This window comes from Apaloderma vittatum, unplaced genomic scaffold (assembly GCF_000703405.1).
Source record: "Apaloderma vittatum isolate BGI_N311 unplaced genomic scaffold, ASM70340v1 scaffold12889, whole genome shotgun sequence".
In the NCBI taxonomy this organism is placed as follows: Eukaryota; Metazoa; Chordata; class Aves; order Trogoniformes; family Trogonidae; genus Apaloderma; species Apaloderma vittatum.
This window is the reverse complement of record NW_009733575.1, coordinates 10,765-35,344: the sequence shown is the minus strand read 5'-3', so window position 1 is coordinate 35,344 and position 24,580 is coordinate 10,765. Positions and strand designations below refer to the sequence as shown.

At 39.4% G+C, this 24,580-nt stretch overlaps 1 protein-coding gene across 1 annotated transcript; it reads right to left on the bottom strand.

Annotated features, from left to right (window-relative positions):
* Window positions 1-203: 203 nt before the first annotated feature.
* Window positions 204-23,597, bottom strand: LOC104267802 (importin subunit alpha-5; the record flags this gene model as incomplete). The annotated part of the gene is made up of 9 exons (XM_009875953.1): window positions 23,468-23,597; window positions 20,560-20,667; window positions 18,798-18,897; window positions 18,138-18,232; window positions 14,292-14,423; window positions 6,468-6,556; window positions 4,450-4,549; window positions 3,727-3,890; window positions 204-336 (listed from the first exon to the last, which is right to left on the bottom strand). Coding segments are annotated over exons 1-9 (1,050 nt in total), but the record flags the coding sequence as incomplete, so codon positions are not given.
* Between the last annotated feature and the right edge of the window lie 983 nt (window positions 23,598-24,580).

Genomic DNA, 24,580 nt, shown 5'->3' with positions numbered 1-24,580 from the left:
GAAAAGGGAAAAAAAGGGAAAAGGGAAAAAATACCCTCAAAGGTATTGCACAGCTAAACACAAATCCCAGGCATAGCTATCTAAGAACCATCAGCAGTTCAGGATTGAACAGAAAGCCTATGAAAACTACCACATGTCTTTGAGGCAACTAGTGTCATCAATCCTTCAAAAGGACCAAGAGTCAGTGCTTGTGAACATGTTACCACAACTAAGGGAAAGATGAACTGTAGAACAACAAAAAAGAAGTGAATCCATACCTGGGTCTGGATATCATCTCCTGTAACGATGTTCCCAACAGCTCGCAAGGCAGGAGATACAACTTTGTAGTCGTTGTGCCTAAAATCAGCAAGGAAAGATCTAAGCGTTAACCATCCCGAAACATCTCTATCTTGACATCCTCAAGGAAGGAACATCCATTAGCCAGGGGAAAGCTTCCCTAAACCTGACTTAGCTTTCACAATCTGAATCAAAACATTCTTTGCTTTTGAACTAATGGTAAGACTTTCCAGGGTTTCTAAACATTTAGACCTTAAGATATCATTCAGCAGCATAAAAATAAAATATGAAATTGAAAGAGTACAAATACTTCAGAGTATATGTATCCTTGGAGGGAAAAAATCATCAGCCTTAGCTATGAAATACACTTAATGCAGCGCACACAAAGGCAGAGCGTGAGACAGAGGAACATGAATAGAAGCTGTGCGTGTTCAACTCACACTGCTGTTGGATCATCTTCTGTCATCATATGCATCCACCAATCATCAGTTACATCAGGATTGGAATAGGAAGAGTGAAGTAAGGAATATTTTTTCTCAACTGCAAATATCTCTTTCTAAAAAAGTACCTTAGGTAATACATTATTAATCCAGCATTAGATTTGCTTTACTCTTTAATGCCTTAATATTGGTTTTTCTTTACATCACTGAAAACCATTATTTTTTGTTCTTGGGCAACTGAATGCTCCATATTCTTCCCTTAAATCTGACAAAATGGCGCTGAATAAACCAGTCTTCCTGCCCCAACTCCCACAGCCACACTTCACTGACTAAAGCATGCATATACTCTTCTACATTAACGGTTTAGGACAATTTTTATGTTTCAAGTCCCTGGTACTATAAATCCTAGTAAATTCTACTATTTCTTACATTTCTATCTTTGCTATACTTCAGCAATGTCATTGGCAGCTAATTATAAGACGGAATTCAATAGTACACAGAAAATCAGAATCACAGCATGACTTGGGTTGGAAGGGACCTTAAAGACCATCTAGTTCTAACTCCCTGCGATGGGCAGGGACACCTCCCACTAGCCCAGGTTGCTCCAAGCCCAATCCACGTGGACACTGCCGGGGAGGGGCCTGCCACAGCTTCTCTGGGCAACCTGTGCCAGTGCCTTGGCACCCTCACAATGAAGAGCTTTTCTTCCTTCTATCTAATCTAAACCTATCTTCTTATAGTTTAAAAGCCATTACCCCTCAAACCGATCGCTACACACTCCTGTAAACAGTCCCTCCTCAGCTTTCCTGGAGCCCCCTTCAGGTACTGGAAGACCACTATTAGGCCTCCCTGGAGCCTTCTTCAGGCTGAATCACCTCAACCGTCTCAAACTGTCCTCACAAGGAAGGTGCTCCAGAGCCAAATCATCTTCTTGGCCCTCCTCTGGACTCACTCCAACGGGTCCATGTCCTTGTGCTGAAGGCCCCATGGTTGAACACAATGCTTCAGGTGGAGTCTCAGGAGAGCAGAGTAGAGGGGGAGAATCACTTCTGCTGACCTGCTGGTCATGCTCCTTTTGATGCAGCCCAGGACACGGTTGGCCTTCTGGGCTGCAGATGCACATTTCCTGGTCATGTTGAGGCTCTCATCAATCAACACCTCCAAGTCCTTCTCTGCAGGGCTACTCTCAAATCACTCTGTAACCAGTTTTATTTGTGCCTGGGACTGGCCTGACCCAGGTGCAGGACCCTGCATTTGCCCTTGTTGAACTTCATGAGGGTTGCACAGGTCCATCTCTCAAGCTTGTCCACCTCCCTCTGGATGACATCCCTTCCCTCCAATGTGTTGATCACACCACACAAATTGGTGTCATCAACAAACTGGCTGAGGGTGCACTCCATTCCACTGTCCATGTCACCAACAAAGATGTAAAACAGTACCTGTCCCAATATCATCCTGAGGAATGCTACTCGTCACTGGTCTCCACTTTGACACTGAACCATTCACCACGACTCTTTTGAGTGTGACCATCTAGACAATTCTTTATCCACCAAGCGGTCCGTCAATCAAAACAATGTCTCTCCAGTTTAGAGTCACGTGGAACACTTATGCGTTGCACAAGTCCAGGTAGATGACATCAGTTTCTCTGCTCTTATCCACCAACGCCATAACCTCGTCATAGAAGGCCACTAAATTCGTCAGGCAGGATTTACCCTTGATGAAGTCATGCTGGCTGTCACCAATCAATTCCTTATCTTCCATGTGCCCTAGCATAGTTTCCACAAGCATCCACTCCATGATATTGCCAGGCACAGAGCTGAGACTGACTGGCCTGTAGTTTCCTGGGTCTTCCTTTTTTCCCTTTTTAAAAACGAGAGTTATGCTTTCCCTTCTCCAGACAGTGGGAACTTCACCAGACTGCCATAACATTTCATACATGATGGACAGTGGCTTAGCAACTTCATTCACCAGTTCCCTCAGGACCCGTGGATGCACATCATCAGGTCCCATGGACTTTAACCGTCTTGAGCCTGATCTTCTCCTACAGTGGGCAGTCCTTCTTTCTCCCAGACCCTGCCTTTGCCTTCCGTGATTTAGGTGGTGTGGCTGGAACAGTTGTTGGTGAAGAATGAGGCAAAAAAGTCGAGTACCTCAGCCTTCTCCATGTCCTAGCTAACAGGTCTCCCCTTTCCTTCCAGGGAGGGCTCATGTTTTCCCTGATCTTACTTTTAACACCAACATACCTATAGAAGCTTCTCCTGTTTTCCTTGATGTCCCTTGGCCAGATTTAATTCTGTCAGGACTTTGGCTTTCCTAAACTGATCCCTGGCTACTTGGACAATTTCTCTGTATTGCTCTCAGGCTACCTGCCCTTGTTTCCACCCTTTGTAGGCTTCCTTTCTTAGTTTGTCCAGGAGCTCCTTGTTCATCCATGCTGGCCTCCTGGCATTTTTGTTCGACTTCCTTTTTGTTGGAATGTATTGCTCCTGAGCCTGGAGGAGGTGATCCTTGAATACTGACCAGCTGCTTTCTTGTGCCTCTCTTCCCTCCAGGGCTTTATCCCATGGTGCTCTACCAAGCAGATCTCTGAAAAGGCCAAAGTCTGCTCTCCTGAAGTCCAGGGTAGTGAGCTTGCTGTGCAGGGGATATATATTATATACCTATTGATATATGTGTAGATATATACGCATACACATATTTTTTATATATATAAATTATATACAGAGAACACATTTCAGTATGCATTATGATTGTTACAAAAAAGCAGCTGTTAGGTGCAGGAAAAAAAATCTTTTAAGAAATAACAAAACTAATACAAGAAAAGTTCTATTGTTTCTATTCCTCATGACAAATAGAGAAGACTGATCATAGACAGGTAAAATTAAAACCTGAATCCTGCTTTTTGGAAATTACTACTTTTCCAGACATATCTAATTAAACTTCCTACTGCTGGAATCTTGATTTTACAAAAAAGAGTGGATAGTACATTTACTCAGAACAAATTTCTTACATCAGCAATTCCACAAGTCTTCTGCAGACTCCTGCATCAATCACAGCCTGGATTTTATCATTGGGGCCATCAGACAAATAGGACAAAGCCCAGCAGGCATCAGCTAATACATCTGTATCATTGACAAAGAGCAGCCAGGAAAGCACACTTAGACAAGGTGAAACCTGTAAGATATTAAGAGGAGACATATACATTGTGCAATTAAAAGATCTATTAACATGTCAGTTAATTTTGTATGTGACACTGAAGGACTAAGCACCAGCATCTCAATGTTCAATAATGAGAAAATTTCAGGCCCAGGTAGCGCTTCTGCACAAGGCTGTAGGTACACAAGTACAGAGGATCATGCTCGCAGAAGAGCATTATGAGAATTCTTTAGCCTCCAGAGTACAATGTCTGGCAACTTAAACTCATACTCGTCTGCTAAGGTGTGCCATACTTTGCACTACAGCATCCAAGTCGTACAGAGTTTTGTTCTGCTGTGGGATGGTCGTCTCCAGTACAGGAATAGTTACAGAAAAACAGGTGGCAGGTATATATTACAACAGTCGTTGTGAAGGTCTGCCCCAAGGACTAAATACATTCAAAAACTTAACCTGTAAGAAGCCCATTACATTGTTTCAGAGAAACTCTGGAAGAAATCTACTACTCAGTTTAAGTTTCACCACCCTTACTGCTTACTTGGCTACCACTACTTTACAACACATTTCAGACATCTCTTACCTTGGCAAAATCTGGAGGAGGATTTTTCCCTCTGCAGAGGTTGGACAGAGCCCATACAGCATTTCGGGTCATAGTGAGACGGTTCTGTTTTGAAAGCAATCTATAACAAACCAACAAAAGAAAGAAAAAAAAAGATCAACCTTTGCTTTTTAAAAATTGAACCCAAGCAATCCTGTAGGGTCAACTCCATAAATCATTAAAATAAACTCAGGCCTACATTTTATCATGCACCAGGACAAGCTACGCTTGATTTTTTTGCTTTAAAAATACATCCTGAGGAAAATCATGCTTGATGACTGGATACTAAACACATGCTAAGATCCTAGTATCCTGATAAGAACAATAACCATTACATTAAAAGGGTGTTCACTTAATTGCTTAGATACTGATGTGGCAGATTAATAGTCCAAAGGCACAGGAACTGTGACAAAATTCCTTGAAGTAGAAGGACATGCAGGTTGTTTTGGAGAACACTCTCTTTGCTGAATTGCATTTTTATATCATTGTCAGACTACTATCTCCACTTTTACACTTTTGTATGTTAGCTAGTAAAGGAAAATAAAACATCCTTTGGAAGGCAAGTGTGACCAGGTTCAGAGTTTCCAAGCGTTCAAGACAGCAAGCACCGTTTATAGACTTTCTGTGTGCGCTGGCTCCAGTCCCAGCACAGGAAAGCCTTGCCCTTCAAGTTGTTGTTAGAACAAAATCTTACAGACCATGCCAAACCCCCACGGCAGTTAAGAAGTGGCACCCAAGCAACAGCTGCAGGGTTCAACTTCTGCTCCTATGACACAGGAAGCCCAACGACGTGATGAATTGTAATACCTGATACCTTCAAAAGGTCCCCATGTGTTCCCTGATCTAGTTGAGAGGTGGCGTCCCTGGAGACAGGGAGGCTGGATTAAAATGATCTCTAAGGTCCCTTCCAGCCTGGGCCATTCTATGATTCTATGCACATCAAAACTGTCCTCTTGTATTACGACTAATCATGCTGACCCAAGCTGTGTCAGCCATTGTTACACTTTAAGTCTCCCTATGTGAGATCAATCCTAGCACTGACAAAGAATTCTGTGGAGTTAAGTCACACAAAACACGAACATAAACGAGGCACCTTCCTGACAACCTAGTAATGACTAGCCATAGTGCTCTTTGGCATAGAGGGAATGTAGTAAGGCAAGACCCAGGTTCTCCACTATTCATTTTCTTTTTCTCATAACCATCCCACAATGTACCAATGTCTTTATGGGAGCATCGGAAAACTCCGCTGCTGCAAACAGGCAGAGACTGAGCAAGCTTCATTTAGACATGACAACACAAGATGGTGTCACCACTTCAGCAATAGTATGGTCCTTCAGCAGAGGACTATCAAGATAATTAGCAGACTAGAGAAATGACACACAATAGGAAGGTTGAAGACCTGGGTTTGGACAGCCTCAGGAGGAGGCTGTATAAGGGGAGATGTAACTACTGCCTACAACAGTTTAACAGGTGGATTCAGAGAAGAGGAAGCCAAGATCCTTCTCAAATGTGCGTAGGGACAGGACAAGAGGCAATGGTCACGAGGTAAAAGAGAAAATTCTCATTAGCTATTGGAACTTTGTTTTTCATCACGTCATGGTCAAATACTGCAACGGGGTGCCACAGGTGGTAATGGAATCTACCTCTGGTGTTTCAAACCTGACTGGTTAAGTGGTTGAACAATCTAATTTGATCTCACCTGCTATGAAGATAGGCTTTGACTAGATGACCTCCAGAGCTGCCTTTCAACCTAAATTATTCTATGACTCTATAATAAGCTCAGGCATCCACCCACTCCACAGAATAAAATAGTTCCAGCTTAGCTGCTCCTAAAATGCCTTCCCTTTAGCTTCATTACAAAAGTAGTTCAGGAGACCGATTAAAAAGTCTGATTAGTGCACAACTAAAAAAAAAAAAATCATTATTCTTCAAGGCAAAAAACAAACTTCAGTCTTACCAGACACTCATCGAAATTCTAGAAAACATTAAAACAAACTTACTGCAATAAGGGGGGAAGGATATTACAGTCCAATACATAATCTCTGCACATAGTGCTGTCTCCAGCAATGTTTCCAAGAGCCCAAACTGCCTGCAATGAAAAAGAGAGTAGTATTTGCTTTTATTCTCACAATTCAACCAGTTCAGCATACGTATTAGATCCTGGACAACACACAGAAAGGGAACGCATTCTGGTCAAGTATTACATACAGACACTCAAGCTCATTACATGATTTGGAAGTACTTGCACAGATCTAAGAGGAATATCAAAACAACCAACAGTCTCTAAAGACTTTCCAGGCAGACATGACCTTGCTCTGTCCACAATACAAGAGCTGATCTTATCTCCTCAGGCTTAGTAATATACTAATTCTACCACTCCTCCTGCTTCAGAGCTGGTTCAAGTCCAGATGTTCATAGCACAGGTCAAGCAAGTTTGTAACTACCCAAAAATGTTTGTGTGGAACAGCCCGTATTAGTATTTCCTAAGAAGCCACAAAAGCACACGCTGTTTACACAGTGTATTATTAAGAATGTCGACACTGACTAAGATGAAAATAAGAATCTATATGAAAGATAAACCAATGTTCAGAATCAAAGAGTTCAGATACGCATTGGCATATATTCTTTAAGGGAAAACCATGTAAGACAGAACCAGTGTTGCCTATTATGATACACACAGCAAAATGCAAGGACAGATTTCTTCTCCCTTGAATATCAGTACTACTGTAACCTTTCATTTTGAGAAGAAAAGATCCAAAACGCCAAGAGAAAAACCAAAGAAGCATGAAATCCATCTTTTGTAATATGACGAGAATAAAAGAATTAATTGGTTTTGATCACTGTCCATGTGATTTACAAACAATATTTTGTCACACAAGAAAGCGTATGAAAACATTTGGTATTTATTTCAAGTTAACAGAGAGCAAAGTGTCATATCAAACAGATATATGGACCTACTTATTTGGCAAGGCCCATACAACGCCTACACAGCCACTGGATGTACTTGCAATACTGCATATAAGGTGCAAAAGCAATCCTATTGTCATAGACAGCAGCTGAATGCCCTCCCCAAATTTCTCTTCATGAAGAATACATATTTATTTGCGTAACTTTTTCTCTAACTGAACATAAGTTCCTCACATGAGATAAACACACTTTTCTCTCCATATCTCTACTTGAAATAAATTACTAAATAAATTACTACATAAATTTTTTTAAAAAAAAACAGAGTAAGCCACATTTGTTACCCAAAGAAAATTCTCAGATAATCGGAAATAAACTTAATTATTACTTATTGATATGATGACAACTGATTTGTTGCATCAGAATTCTACTGTACCATGTTTTTAAATGGTGGCAAAACAATGCTACATTACAAAACAGGCTCCAATCACCCTTGAAGCCCCAAACCACCAGCAAATCCTGCAAAAATTAATACAGCTCAATGCAGATGTGTACACAAAACGTAGCTACAGATGTCAGCTTGCTAGATACAAAATAAAAAGATGACTCCTCCGCACCTGCTTTACCAATAATACCATAGGTAGATTGATCTGAAGTCCCTCAACTGCAAGCTGTTAAGAGACATGGGGACTATTCCAGGAAGGGATTAGTTTGGTTTGTTCTCCTACTGTTTTTCATTGCTTCACAGTCAGAGACAGGGTACCAGGATATACTGACCTTTGCTGTGGAACAGCACCACTATTACTAAACAACGTCCCCCCAAAACCAATCTTGGTCATGAAACCTTATTTATCGTTCTAATTCTTATTTTACAGCTTTTCTGACAACATCTTGTCTGTAACAGAAGCATAACCTTAGGTCTGGCAGCTTCATGGAGTCAAGGCAGAGAAGGCAGTTACACGAAAAAATTAGCTCAAGAGACGGAACATATGTCACCTCCTGAAAAATGTCATTTGTATTAGAACTGTAACAAGCCACGCTCGTTGCTCACTGCAACGTTTGCATTTCTGCAGGAATGTGAAGCCCGAGGAGTGAATCAAAGATTTCAGATAGTTCTAAATAAACTCACAGATCTTCCAAAAAATGTTTAGGGGTGAAAAAGTTAGAATTTGCAATAATTTCCTTTTATTGAACATGTGCATAACTTTGCATGAAGATACAATCTCCTTGCCTGGACACCCCTACAACATGTTAAAATGCTCCCGGAGGCCGCATCTCACTTGTCTGTGGGCTTTGTTTCTGCCATTATAGCAGTATCTATTTTTAGGGTTGACAACAGTGATAATCACTTAATCCAAGAATCCATTCTGACCCTGAATGACAGACTGGTTTTGCAACAGCAAATCTCGCATCAAAAAGTCTGACCAGAGAAGTCAAATAGCATCTGTACTGCTTTTCCACTCTTGATTTTTTTATGGCAAGAGAGATCTGGCCAAGTAGTCTGGTATCAAAGGACCTGGTAAGATAGGCTATTGCAAGAAATCCTTGTAATAATAGTACACAAGACGCAAAGAAATTGAAAGACTTTCAGGAAAATATGCAAGGTTTCATTCAACGAGGAAAATGTCTCCTTAAGGAACTACTTGAGGTCCTCAGGTAAGTGGGGAACATAAGTCAAGCCCATCAGATACTGCTATAAATACAAAGCTCTGTCATGGTTCCCATATGTGACCCATGACAACTGTCTTCATGGTTTGTTTGTCTGAATAATGTTCAACAATTTCCATTGCTCCTTCTGTGTACTCCTCAAGATGCAAACACCTTGCCTGCCATGACAGTCTGGCTTCATTCTGCACATCCTAATTTTTTTTATCTTCCTTTTTTTTATCTTCTACTTTTCTGGAGAGTTGCAGAGGTTATTTCATTAAATTTCAGAGTTCATTAAATCAAAAAAATATCTGACTCTAAAAAAATCCATTTCAATACTTTCCAATATTTACATCTAACCCTGAAGATGAAAAGAAACTGTAATTTTAAGATTTGTAGTCTAACTTTCCAACCAACACCTCAGGTACCAAAGTTGTGTGTAAACTGAAAATGCAAACGCCGCCATGTCAATTCACAGCATCAATTTTTATACACCTGCATAAAATTCCATTTATTGCTTATAGCGGAGTAGGGATTGTTGCAGGTCTCCAGTTTATTTCACTCATTATTCAATTCCAGTGTTTTTTCATGCAATTCTGGACAACTTCAGTAATCAATAACAGTGAAGTGCAAGTTTTGTAGAGCTCTCCTGAGCCATATGGTAACTCCTCTGAATAATCCATTTGCTTTCTGACAACCCTCCACCTTCCCCAGAATTCTGAAGGCACTCAGCCACTACTTCATTAGTTCTTTGGATATTTAAACAAAGCATTAAACCAACCACCACTAGAGTGTAGAGTCTGTGCCTCTTGGTGGAAAAGAAATACAATGAAGTGAGAATCAACAATTTCTCTACTTTCGGCTGTTGACTTGGGAAATGGATCTAATGCTGGGATAAAGATGGCGCAGATTAGCTTGCATACAAGTGTGACCAGGTAAGTGGACACCAGGAAGGATATCGGAAGGCCAAATTCCTAGGAGATGACGTCTACCATGCCCCAACACAGAAAACACCTCTCTTTCAGTGGCTGAGGTGGTCAGAGTTCCTTATTTCTCACATCTTATCCACCTAAACTCTTTTTCTTTCATGCCTCAATTCTTTTTCCTGATTTCGATTGCCAAGACCTAGTTAGTGTGACTGATGATGTAAAAGCCAAACAGAACCTGGACACCAGACTCACAGGTCACCTCTGCCAAACAAACGATGGTTGCCGAAAGTAACAGCAGTACAGCTAGAAATGGAAAAATACTGAGGGAAAAACAGAGCAGCTGGGGATGCTCCTGCCACCGGCTGTCCAGCAGATCACAATGACACATATCTGTCACTGCAAGGCAATCTCAGTCATCATGGACAGGGAGCGTAATGCCCTGCGTGGTTTTTGAAGGAAATTCAGCGTTCATCAAGGAAACCTGAGTTGACATCTGGGTTTTAAATACCTCAGCAAGGGACTGCAGCTAAGACACTGCTGAAGCTAGATTGACCTTAAGCATGTCTAAAGGGCTTTAATAGAGTCCTTCAATATAAATAATTTCAGGCTGGCATATCTAAATTTCTAGATGTCTTTTGGAAGAAAAAATTGTGGGAAGTGGAAGAAAGCCAGGACATATGTCACTGACTAAATCTAGAAATCAGTCTACCGAAAACAGAAATGGGGAGAGGTGGGGAAAAGCAACTAAAGTGTTTTTCATAAATAGTGGACATGTAGCTTCTGTAATAAACTCAGTTTCTTAAACAGGAAAAATAGATGCCAAGTGGTTTGATGCCTGATCACAGAGGAAGATATACAATCTGAGAAAGACTGATACACAATGCAAACAATAAAAGAGTTAAGGGATGGTAAGGTCATTAAATGTCAGCCTGCATAGCTTAATGGGAAACAGATCATGTAGAAAGACATAAGTCAAAATTTCATTAAAATATAAGTTGTTTAATAAACATAGTAATAAAGATTCCGTCAGACAAACTTCTGTAAAACTACTGATTTAGAATCACACTAGACTCAAAAACTGGCATATGTAAAAACCAGTGCAACACATTCAATTAAAAATGGCTTATAAATATGATGAGGTAACTGCTAAGTAAAGTTTGAAATAAAAGACGAATTCAGTGTCATAAGTCCATAGGACTGACTGACTGCAAGACAAAAATCAATGGATAATGATTAGCCTGTAATTCAAATTAAAAGAATGCTACATGTTTCAAATTATATTACCACTAATATTTCTCTTCAGGAAATTACTAACCCACTCAGCACAAAGAATGGCTTACTGCATACAACCTTCCATATTTCTTTTTCTTTTCTTCCCTTACTATATGGTTGTAGGGTGAGCTTCTGGCCCATCTGCCCTGAACACGTAGTTACCTTGTCTGTATTTTCCTGTATTTTTGTAATTTGTTGCAAATGTAGCAAGAGATGCTTGCAAATAATATTAACAGTACTACTACGAGACAAAGTAAGAATCACCATTGTAGACAGGAGAAAATTATGAGCAAATATCTTCCAGTTTCAGAAGTCCATCTAGAGAAGGCCAGGATCAGATCTGCTCAAAACAGACCTAACTAACAGTCACTTGCAAAAGTGTTGAGTTATCCACAACTACGAAAACTAAAGTGAAATATTTCACACTAAGCATTCAAGAAGCACAGAACTAGTACCCACTTACTGAAAACTGATAGAAGCAAACTGTCCAGCATCGGACACTAAGCAGTAGATAGCTGAACAGATAGCAGAAACCTGCAGTCGCTTTTATCGTAAGAATCTCTTCCCTTTTCTCCTTCATTCACTGTAATGTGTTCCAGCTTTAACAAACAGGGCCACAGTGTGACAAATAAAAGCCTCCTTTACTACCCACTTATTTGTTACCACGGCAACAATGTGTGCATATACTGAATGAGACAAGAGTCATCTGGAAAAATACTATGCAATTGTGTACTAATGCCATCCTGTAATGCAGTAGTACAACAGCTAACTTTTTAGTGCTTAATGCTTCCAGTTTTTCGTTTAGTAGGTATTACAGTGAAGTGTTTGGGCTTTTTTTAAGAGCTTCTGGAAAAAAAAATAGTATTTCTTTCCTGTTGGCCTGCCTTAAACCCAGGGTTAGCTGTGAGCAGGGCTGTAATCTCTAGACCTGCAGCACTGAAATCCACCATGAAAAGGGGGAGGCAGCACTTTGCAGTGGCACATTTTCCTTCTTCAGCACAGCTTACTACAGAGCAATTTGCTACCGGTATTTAGTGACTTACTGGTAACAGAGATCATGGAATCAGCATCCGAATTGCATAGAAAAATACGCCCCTGCCTGCAATCTGAACTTGAACATGACAGCAGTTTATTAGGAGGCAGAGGGGGAAGGAGACAGATAAACTACTTAACTGTGGCCCTTAAGCTCTTCCGCTAATTCACACATCTTAAGGCTGAAGGCTGCACAATTCATTCTAAAGAGGGTTGCTCTTCCCACCTGTTCCCTGAACATGAGCAGGGATGATAACAACCTAACGAAAAAAACCAAGCTAGAAGATGGAGTAGCCTTTACCACACTCAGAGAAGCAATCATTCTTCAGGAACAGCACTGTATAAGTGATGGCTGAATCTGGAAAGTATTGCCACCAATTTCTACACTCTGCCCTCCAAAAAAAAGCAACTCCAAAAAGCATCATATAGGTAAGTCTGGATGGATTTCCACATAGGCAGAACATAGCATTTATCTGACATTTTGGCAAGCTCCCTATCACGTTTCTAGTTTCTGCAACAAGAGACAAATGCATTTCCTCAAAGAAAGCTAATAAATTTTAAAAAGGACAAAAAATACTTATTTCCTTTAATATCATTTTCTCAAGCACCTGAATTCAACTTCCCTTCAAAAACCTTGTAAAAAGTAATTCTGCCTGAGACAGGCCATTGAAAATGGAAAGTTGCAGAGCAGAACTACTAGAAAGTTAGAAGCAACTGAGAAAATAAAAACGAAAATCTGTCTGTCTCGTGGAAAATCTTAGGCAACCTTAAGTGCAGGTGGTACATTCTGTGCCAGCTACAAGAAAGAAAGGCAAGTTACACAAAGCGATCCGATGCTTATGGATCCTCCAGTCATGCAGCTCAATAAAGTCAAAGGCAAGGTCAGACATCTAGGAACAGAGAAGAGAGGTCACACTTACAGGATGGAGAACCGAACCCTGGAAATCAGTGACTCTGTAAAGAACAATGGATCACACCGGGTAATTGGTTTAACCTGAGCTCGCAGACAGCTTCTGTAGCAAAGAATCCGCAAAGACATCTTGGATATTTACGCACCAAAGTATGAAGCAGAAATGAAAATGAGGTACTATCTCTGCAAACAGCACTGCTGGAAGAGCGCTACTGGAATATTCAGTGCTTGTAATTTCACCACCACAAAAGGATATTGAAACAAAGACATGTTCAGAAAAAGGTCAACAAAAAAAAAACCCAAATTAATCACCATAGAAATACCCTCACAATTAGAATTCAGAGTTTAACTCCATTTGCTCAAGAAAAGCTTAAGCTATAGTCTGTAAGTAGGTATAGGAAAAAAGAAAGCTTTACTAATTGAGCAGACAATGAAACAAAAGCAAATACCTGGATGCAAAGCTAGTCAAATTTGTCCACTAAAGGTACATAATTTCAAGTTAGGGTTAAGATTAACTGAAAGTCTGTTTGTTAACATGATTAATATTTCATCAACCTAAATCTTCAAAGTAAGATTATATGTTTGAAATACATTCTTCTTCAAACACAAGTTACAGAATCCTGAAGAAATTATTGAGTCAAATGTTTGGTCTTTGGGCCTTAAAGAATATTTGTCTACTTTGTAAGGAACATAGAGAACAAAGTACAGAAAAAACTATAATTTTCTCTGTAGACAATAAACTATAATTTCCACTCCTGCTTTATCTTTGTGAGAAACAAGAACGATCTTTGCCTCTCTACAGTGATTTTTTAAACAAGGCTGACTGAATTCCTCAATACACAGAAAAGTATTAACCCATTAAAGATCAAAACGCATTATTCCACTGGCTGTGCTTAATATATGATTTCCAGAAAATGAAAAATACTTGCTTAGATATCTTAACACATAGAAGGTAGAAAGGACCCGTCATGCAAAACTGCCAAACACTACATTTCCCCTACAGGCTTTCTTAGAGGATAGCCTTCTTCCTTTCTGGGGAAGGAAAAAGCAACAACACAAACACAAACACAACACAAACTCCACAAACCACCACACACACAAAACCACAACACATTATTCCTAATCTTTACCTGTTCCTGGACATCTTCAAACTCTGAACTGAGCAGCTCTATGAAGATGGGGACAGCTCCCGCTTGGATGACTATTCGAGTCTGAAGGGAATTTCCCGAGGCAATATTTGTCAGTACCCACGCAGCTTCAAACTGGAACACAGAAAAGACTGTTTACTAGGAGTCTCCTATGCCACACCAAAAAAGACTAAATGTCTTTTAAAGACAGAAAGAATTGGCATACAGAAAGCATGCCATATTACTAGTTAACACAGACAACCTGCAAAGTAAAAATTGGAACCATACAGTTGGAGTTATCAATATCACCTGAAATCAAAATTTGCAGTTCATTACGAGAACAAGATCAGGTTTGTGGTGGCTTTACAAATATTATTTTTTGCTATTCAACTGTTATTACCTTTGGTCTGTTCTGCCTTTCCTTACTAGCTAAGAACCTATAGGAAAAAAATTAGTATTCCCAGAAGGCATTTGATATCTGCATTCACTGAATCAGCAGCTGTATTTCTGAACACACTCACAAAAAGACACTGTTTGACAAAACTTGATGGGCATAAAGCAAATAAAAGCCATTAAAAAACAAAAAACAAAACCCAAAACTTTGTGATCACAATCTGATAAAACGCTGTAACTATAGCAAAGTATTCTTTTCCATGATCAGCAAGAGTTATTAGTGTTTGATGTTTTTATACAAAGACTTAAAACAAAACTGAGATCCTGAATTAACACTTTGCATCATTTAACTGGGTTTGTAATTAATTTTTATTTTAAATCTCAACATGCAAAAACATTCACTATTTAAGCCAAAATGCAAGTTTTAACACTACCTGATAGAGATTTCAGAAATCTAGATTTTGGGAAATTTCTGTAAGCTTCTCAGTCCAAAATTTATTACACTACACTTGCAAACTTAAATCCTGTCAGATACATTCAGAATCCACAGAACTAAAAGACTGCTCAAAAGTTGAATGAAAAGGCAAAAATCAACAAACAAACAATAAAAATGGAAAGTTGCCTGCTATAAATGATCGATTTTGACACTAATGAATTCTATTAATCAGCATTCGAGTGAAAAATCCTGATATGCTTTCCATATCTTTGAAGAGCAGCAAGGACTTACATTTAGGATTTCATCATAAAAGCAACTCCTGCTAAGGAGATGCACAGAATCCTGAAATGAGCCTGAAATATCAACTCAACAGTTAAGCTTAGACTTGCAAGGGTTATTCATTATTAGAGACTACAGTTTGAAACATACAATAAATCCTGCCTTCCTGACCAACCAGGAAGGTCGGTAAGATGGTAAGATGTAATCAGAATAAAGGATTCCAGAATAAATTGTTGTAATACACAGAGAATATAGGCTGCAATAAAGCAGAAACACACAATGTCAAAGCTAAAAGACTCATCATTAATGAACTAGAAGGAAAATATTCAGGCCAGAGCTCAAGGTCAACATGAAATGCATTTGCTTTCCTGTAATTTTACTTTCTCTGAAGTGAGTACCGTGTTTTGTCATACATTACAAGAGGATTGTTATTAGTCATGTTTCAACCACAGAAATTGCTTGCTCATATTTCAGAACTTGCCCTTTGGCTTCCTAATGGATGCCAGCAGGTTGAAGTATTCACAGTTCAAGAGATTCACACTCTCTCCAGTAACACACTCATTATGGAGAAGAAACACTATGTACAAAATACCAGGTCCTTTGTGCTCAAATCTATACTTTACTTCAAATATTCACAAAATACATTTTGATTATGAGCTAATAATAAGATCTCCCCATCTTTAGTGGAATGTAGCTCTCTTAAACTGAGTTTTTCCCAACGCCTACCCAGAATCAAGGGCAAATTAGATGATGCCCTTGTAAGAGCACCACTGAACATTTCAGATGGTGGAAGTGACAGAAAGGTTACCTAACAGTGACTCTCCTCTCTCTCCACTGTGGACACTTGATGCTCCAGAACATCTAAACTAAGGAACAAACACATGTAAATGGAAAAGGATAGAAAAACAAAATACTTGAGGATCATTAAATTAACAGGAAGAAAACCTCATCCAAGGGACAGTCTTGGTATTGTTCTTTTTTTAAGCTCTCTCTCCATCTAGAGATTTTGCACAAGACAAATGTACTTGTTCACAGACGGTTTAAGTGATCACGGAGAAGAGGGAAGCTTTTTAAATCTTGAAATCGTAGAGGAATTTCAGACATATTAGACCTTCCTACCACTGATACTAGAAGCTCAGTTTTTACTGGATAGTCCATTTATAACACATAAGAAAAATGGAGCATAAAGTCACATAAAGTTCCAAGATCGTCAACATGGAAGAGTTTCCATATGCAATCCACCATACAAATACCTAGAGCACTTTAGTGTTTCCAGCGCGAGTTGAAAATCCCTTCCTTTTGGAGCTAGGCTAGAGTCAGGCAAGCCCAAAATCTACACCTGTGCCAAGGAACACTTTGGGAAACATTGACAGAGTAAAAGCAAGTTTTAAAAAACGAGGTCAAGAGAACTTACTAACTGATGACAGCAAAAAGTTCTACCTGCAGAGTCTGAACTGCCAAGCAGGCAGACATGTATGGCAAGATGAAGGAAAATGTAACCAGTTGGGATGGAATATCTAGAGCAATGTACTCAGGTTTATATTTTCAATGCTTTGCTACCAGCTCCTTAGGACAAACTTGGAAGTTTCAGATTTGACTGACTTTTGCTCTTTCCATGTAAAAATTAATAAATTATACCAGTAACGCCACGAGAATTTCACTCAAGCTATGATTGCTCCTGAAGTTTTCTTAAACTTGAGATGTATCTGCATTTGATGAAATACCCTCTACCCTTATTATCCTTTCCTATTCAACCATGTCCTTTAAATACTGGGATCTTGTTTCCCTTTGTCTGTCTGTCTTAGGTTTCCATGCTAGAGCCCTGTAAGTAACAAAGAGCATTCAATTATTTTTATATCAGATTGCTTACAAACTTTCCACTAGAACTGCAAATCAACTGCCTTGAATCTGATACATACTCTATGTTACCCTCCGCAGACTCCTCAAAGGTAGCTAACAGACCATTGGAATTCTGTGGTTATCCGAAAAGTAATTCCTATAAATGATACCTTTTCTCTAATGTGTACATAGAAAAGTATCAATTTTTTGCATATTTCCACTCACCAAAATTTGGATTTCATTTGGCATTTTGAAAGAATACTGACTCTAATCTATGTATTTGACTTAATGGTTGCCTGTTAACTTCTTTTTCTCTATTACTTTCATTTTCTACTAGTTCAGTAGAAAGAACTCTGACTAGAAAAAAGGACAGATGGAATCAGACAAAGCTCCAAGAAGCAAGTCCATGACAAATTAACCACCACTGTAACAGACACAATTTAGTTTCTCAAACCAAATCAAGTAAACCTTGAAACCAAGGTTTCTATGTTTACCATCACGGATTGTAATTCTAATTCTAATTTTTTTTAATTTAATTTAAAAAAAAGTCATAATTCTAAAGACTTAAAAGTGTCTTCAACTAGCACAAAAAGGACAAACATTAAAGTTTAGTTCCATGGCTTTTAATTTGTTCAGGCACAAATTTCAAACTCTGCTTTTGTTACATGACAAAGTGTAAAGACTTCATCCTAGCAATCACACAATGCAACTCAGGCATATCTCTCTCTCCCCTGTCTCCAGATATCTTGCTAGAAACCCTAAAGATAAAAATACCTTTTTTAATCTAGTGAAGAAAAACAGAAGTACAGTTAATTACACAAATCACTGATTCTCTTCTACCTAATTGGCTTCAGCAAATCCCTTCATAATATTGGAAGATAGATACATTTGTATTTGTATACCTGTAATGTACAATTTTCTTTCCGTTTGAGGAACTCCACAAACCTGGCCACCACTCCTGGTGTGCTTATAACTTCATCTATTGGAGGATTTGGTTCTATTTAAAATAAAAAGCAAAGTTAGGTACACTCATTTCTTTGTACGGAAATTCTCAAACAACTGCATCAAAATAATATTCAATGACACACTGACCCTTCTTTTCCGAGTGTGTTCTTCTACAATACTGCTTTACCTTTATTAAAAGGCAATAGATTCCTATCTGTCACCATAAGAAGGCTCCAGTCTAAATTTTGTGATAATATGATTCAAAACACCAATGCACTCAGTAATTTAGGCTGACCAGCTTCACAGCAGCAGTGCTGTGAAGTCACTGCGGCAGGCACACACGCAGAGACACTTCCATGTATCAGCATATTTGAGCCGTAGAGACACTGCTTACAATAGTTAAACTTACACTCAGGAGTAGACACCACATGTAAATCACTTGGTACTTACACAGATTTAAAGAAAAGAAGTGACTATTACACACATCTAGCTGACACTTTGCAAAACAGAGCTTCAGCCAGAAGTGTCTGTATGAAACTCAATCTTTACTGCTATCAAAGTAAAAACATAGGCATGAGATGCTTCTACAGTTTTCCACAAGTAATTTCAGCCCTTACCTTTAGAAAGAAGCTTTCGGAACTTCTGGGTAGCTGAAAGCTGCTGTTCTGGACTATTGGAGAAAATCATCTCAATCATATCAGAGGTGATGACTGCACTCTAGGATTCAGGTGGAGGAAACAGAATAAGAGCAACAGAGAACAAGAGGGAAAACAAAATCTGGGATTAGCAGTAAAAAGGTTACAACATTTGCTAGGCCAAGTTTATCTCTTGTTGAGTAAAAACAGATAAGATCATCAAGGACAACAAATTATACATATAAATCTACATAAGCAGCATCATTCTTAAGTGTAGTCTTGCTTTCCTGGAAGCCAAAATTAAAATTTTACTTAAGATACTGCAAGAAAATTACACTTCAGAATCTCTCACTGGTATTCTCTCCCCCTTTTTTCTATCTCACCTCCTCCAAAATAAATGTAAAATTGTCAGTTTCAAGAAAAGCTAGTTTAAATTGGAATAGCAATTACTCTTATGTAAGAATACCACTTTGATTACACTACTGTTTAGGCTTCTGTAACATGTATATTCTGATTCATTCTCTTACACCAAAATGTACATCACCTGCCATTTTTAAGAGTTGACAAACCTAATCCTTGTCATCATAATCAAGTAAGCGTATTAAATTTTCCATAATGCTGACAGTTTCCACTAATATGGCTAAAATACATCAGCAACCTTCCTTATGCCAGGTAAAATCTGACATTCTGTTCATCATACATGTAAACCCCTGCAAAGAAACATAAGGAAAGTCGGATTTTTTCTTCCACTTCTGATCTAAATCCTTAGATAAATCTGACCCAAACTCTCAGATAGAGAGACAGATTACAGTGCTGAAAATACTTAAGCTTTGCCTATAAGAGCTAACAGCTCCAATCGTTCAGACCCTGAAATTAATGATATTTAAAATAGTAAACTGTATAGGTTCCCTTCCTTTTCATTATTCATTTCATATAACACTCTAACCAAATATTCAAACTTGTCTGACATCTAAAGACTATCTTGAAGAATAAAACAATATATTCTGTTAGTGATCTGCCACATGATTTAAGGAATTTCTCTGTTTCTGAGTAATTTTCACAGCTGGTATAACTGCCAACAGAAACCAAGGCCACCTTGATTTCTATGAAATCATCATTTGCATACGCTGAACACAGATACAAGCATGAAGATCAGTGGTCAGGCTTTTAAGTCAGGACTGCACTTCCTTACAAACCTCTGCGTTACAGCCCAAATCCCTTAACATTTTTCTTTCCAGGGAGGTGACACATGGAGATAGCTAAGCTGCATCTAGCCACGTTTCCAACACCTTGGCTAAAAATTGTGCCACTTGAAAGGTCATCAACAAAGATTTCCACTGAGCCCCTTTTTACTTTTTAAGGTGCAATAACTCATTGTCTGGTTTGTGTTTTCATTGTTTCAAGCACTATGAATTTCAGATTTACAAAAAAAAACTCTGGGCAAGAGTTGACAAAACTACCTATAATGGTGAATATCAAAACCAGGAAGAAATTAGCCTGTCTGAACCAATGACATTTTACTTAACGTTCTTGAATGCATATTCGCTGAGCAACCACTCGCTACCCATAGCATTTTTCTCTCATGTAACCTGTTTCACAGCAGTTCACCAAGACAGATGCGTAAGAGATCTCCATAAGCTCTTAAATGCCATTTTTCACATTCTTCTGGAATTCCATCCCCCTCAAGTTACTGCCCAACAGGCCCACCCAGTGTCAAACAGTGTATTCCTTGCTCATCACTTACAGACGTCATCTCCATGTTGTTCATCTGAGCCTCATGGAAGCCACCATCTGACATCACTTCCTCCTCCGCTTCTTCCTCAGCTGTTGCAACATTTCGACGTTTAAACAACTAAAGAGAGACAGTATTTAGTATATACTATATAGCCATAATATACACAGCATGTTATGTTAAGCTGTAATAAAAATGACATGTGCTACCACCAGAAAGAAGCTAGTACACCAGCTGCAGGACTCCTCCTGACCATAAACGGAGAAAGCTTAGTTACAGAGTAAATAAAATCAGCAATGTGCTAGAATATTGGTTCTCAACACTTCCGAAAAATTCTCACTGATATTCCTTTCTCTCCTTCACCATCCCCCTCCATCTACAAGCTAACTCTAGCTTCTAGACAACTGCCTTCTCACAGAAGAAGGCCTCAAAGACAAGAAAAATTGCTGTGTATAACAGATCTTTGCCCAACCCTGCAGAAACTGAGATAATTGTGTTACAGTGGCAAAGAGAAGGTTTTGGAGGATGATCACGCCCTCGTACTGAAGAATTTCTTCCTAAGGTCCAATCTAAATCTATTCTCCTTCAACTTAAACCCATTTCCCCTTGTCCTATCAGTGGACAAAAAGTCTTGTAAAAAGTCCCCCCCCAGCCTTCCTGTAGGTTCCCTTCAGGTATTGGAAGGCAGCTGTTGGGTCCCCCTCAAGCCTTCTCTTTTCCAAACTGCCTACACCATTCTATGATTCTATGATCATAGGGGACTGAAATTATACTGGGATGAATAAAATTTGGCTGTTACCACTTAGAGAAGGTAGGCAGTTTGAGATGTCATGAGGAGAGCTAGAGAGGTTATAGTTTCTCCCCTTAATCCATCTACCTCAGTGAAAGAAATATTAGCAATGACAAGATGGCTTCGCGGGCGCTGCCTGGTCTGTTGAGTTCAGGGAGCAAGGCTCCAGCATTGAGCCACGTCAGATTCGCAGCACTGCAGACAGGCAGGATACCTGGCACAGCCCTCCTGCTACTCTTGTCTTGAGAAAAGATGGGGATGGAGAGCAGCTGAGGGAGCTGGGATTGTTTAGTCTGGAGAAGAGGAGGCTGAGAGGAGACGTCATTGCTCTCTCCAACTCCCTGAAAGGAGGCTGCAGTGAGGTGGGTGTTGGTCTCTTCTCCCAAGTTACTAACGATAGGACAAGAGAAAACAGCCTCAAGCTGCACCAGGAGAGGGTCTGATTGGATATTAGGAAAAGTATTGGAACTGAGGCACTGAAACTGAGGTGAGGCTGCCCCGAGAAGTGCTGGAATCACCATCCCCGAAAGTATTCAAAAAGCATGTGGATGTGGCACTTCAGGACATAGCTTAGTGGTGATGGTAATGTTGGGTTGATGATTCGACTGGATGATCTTAGAGGTCTTTTCCAACCTTAATGATTCTGTGACTCTATGAACCAGTATGTGAAATCGCTAAGGCTAGAGCAATCTTAGGTCAGTGATAGGGGTCCTTATAGAATGCTATTCCTTCTAAGCAACCATATGAAATGCCCATTCAACAAAAAAAAAAAAAACAAAACACAGAAGACAGGGGATTTAAACAAGTTGCAATAAGCTATGTGCCAAATACATAAAAGGAAAGTACCTGTACAAGGTCTGAAATCGTAGAGCTGCAGACTCTGCTTGCAACTCCAGTTCTGCTCCCCTGTTAGTCCAGTTATGACTAACAATTTTCCTTAACAAGGCAAAACTGCCACACACTTTATTTAGCCAGCAGGTAGTAACCAGGTCCAAAGGAGGTCAGAGGCACAGGTAAGACATAAAATTACTCCTAATTTTCCTCATTTAGTAATGGCTTTACAATAAGACCTATGACATTCTCTGCCACTAGTAGTCTGGAAATGCTACCTGCAGATACAGAACAAATTCAACAAGTATTGCAGCTGTCTCTCAGAACTCTCCCCTGCCTTTCCTTGAAAGTAGATGGTATTGACACTGTGAAAACAATACTAAACAGAACCGGTTACAGGCCTGACCTACCATTCCAAACATAAGTGTATTACTATCTTCACTACAACTCCAGAAACCTCAACACTGATGAATGAAAAAGGCTTCATCACAGCTTTCTTTGAAATTGAACAAATTCCTTAAAGTTTCCAATGAACATAACTTAAAACAAAAGGAAGAACTGTTCAGCTACAAACTATCTGTTTTATCAGCTGTTTTTTCACTGTCTTGCCACTGCTGCCGTTTCCCAATTAAACCTGCAGTGCACCTGCCACTTTGCAATGAGAACAAAGCAGTAAGAACTAGTAAGACATGAGCAAGTAGAAAAGTTCCATTTCCAGGCACTCTGCTCAAATCAGTTTGCTTACAACATATACTAAATCCATCACTCAAGGCATAAATTTTTGTGAATTCATAAATTAACTGAAACTTAAAGATAGAAAACTGAGATGAATCAGGTCAACGAATTATTTCTTCCCTCAATGAAATCACTACTACAACTTCTAAGGATTTGGTCAGACCTTCTCCTGTTTTAGCTGCAATGTTCCTTTCCATTTCACCCCAGATTACCACTCTTTGAACACAGCTTAGAGCCACCACAACTCAGGTAGCGAAAATAATAAAAAACCCCACAACACAAAAAAAACCCAAAACAAAACAAAAAAAAACAAAAACGAGTGTTCCTCAGCCATCTGCAGTGCAAGGTCAGGCAGCTTCGTTCAAATTATCTTCAAGATGCTCTGGTCAACTCTAGTTTTGTAGAGCCTGCTGAAGAAGCCGTAAAGTCTGCACGTGACTGATTTCAGACCAACTGTGTATGAATTTGGGAAGGCAGGAACAACTAAGAAGAGGCTCGGCAGAAACAAAGAGTCAAAGACAGAAAGACAAGACTGTTTAAGGACTGTTAGCTGTAGTACAGTACCTGTTCCTCTCTCTTTTGCTTCCGTAGCTGAAGACCCTCTTCCTCCCGCCTGCGACGCATCTCATCAGGGTTTAGAGATTTGTTCTTGTAGCTCTTCAGTCGGAAATTCTCTTTTCCTGAGGTCGTCATGATTCCTCTACAATGCAATTAAAGAGTCAGACAAGAATTACTCTTCAACATGTACCATTTTACATTGCTTCCAGCTCTTAATTTTTGTAGCCATGCACTTTCAGCCACTGCCCTTTACACACTGTCACTTAGCTTCCGAAATCTTAGATGGTATAAAGCAAAGTTTCACAGAATTCTCACATCCGTGTGCCAGTTCTTCACATCAGATCACAAAACTTTTATCTCTGAGACTGCAAGGCATGAATAAATGCAATATTTTATTAAGAATGAACTGAGAGCTGTAAGGCAGAGTATACAGTCTGAGCTAAGCACTAATAAATATTAACATTTCTCCATATATGGAATTAGCCAAACTAATTATACTCCCCTGCCTTCACTCAGACATGAAGAGGTCTTAGCTACTTTTTTGCTTAATTCACTTTGTAATTCAGTACAGGGGGTTTTTTGCACTCCAAATCCACACTTCAAAACAACCCTGTGTTCTTTCTATCCAGGTAAGGCCTACAAGAAAAATAAAACTGAGAAATTTTAGGTGACAATGGTCTAACCACTGAAAATGCTCAGTCCTGCAAAGAAAGCAGTGCTATCCTTCCGTCCTTCCCCACCCCCAGTCTCTAACCCTGCCACTGTTTATGCAGAGGGCCCTTTCTTCATCCTATCATTTCCAAGTACTGTCTTACGTAATTCAGTAGATCAGCACTTGCAGCCACCCATGATGATTTCCACATGTACAACACTGCACTCTGGAGTTACTTAGCATAAACAATAGCTAAAAACCTGTGTGGAAAGACCACGGTCCCCTTAAATCAATGGGCTGTGAATCAGGTCTTGACTTTTAGTGTTCCATTCTGCTGCTAGATCTCCCCTTAAATCCCCCCTTTAAACCCCAAACAGGTTACAAACCAAATTCGAAACATCTCCACATTTCCACGCATCTTCATACAGATGCAGAATCTCCAATTCGTTGTAAATATCTGCAACTCT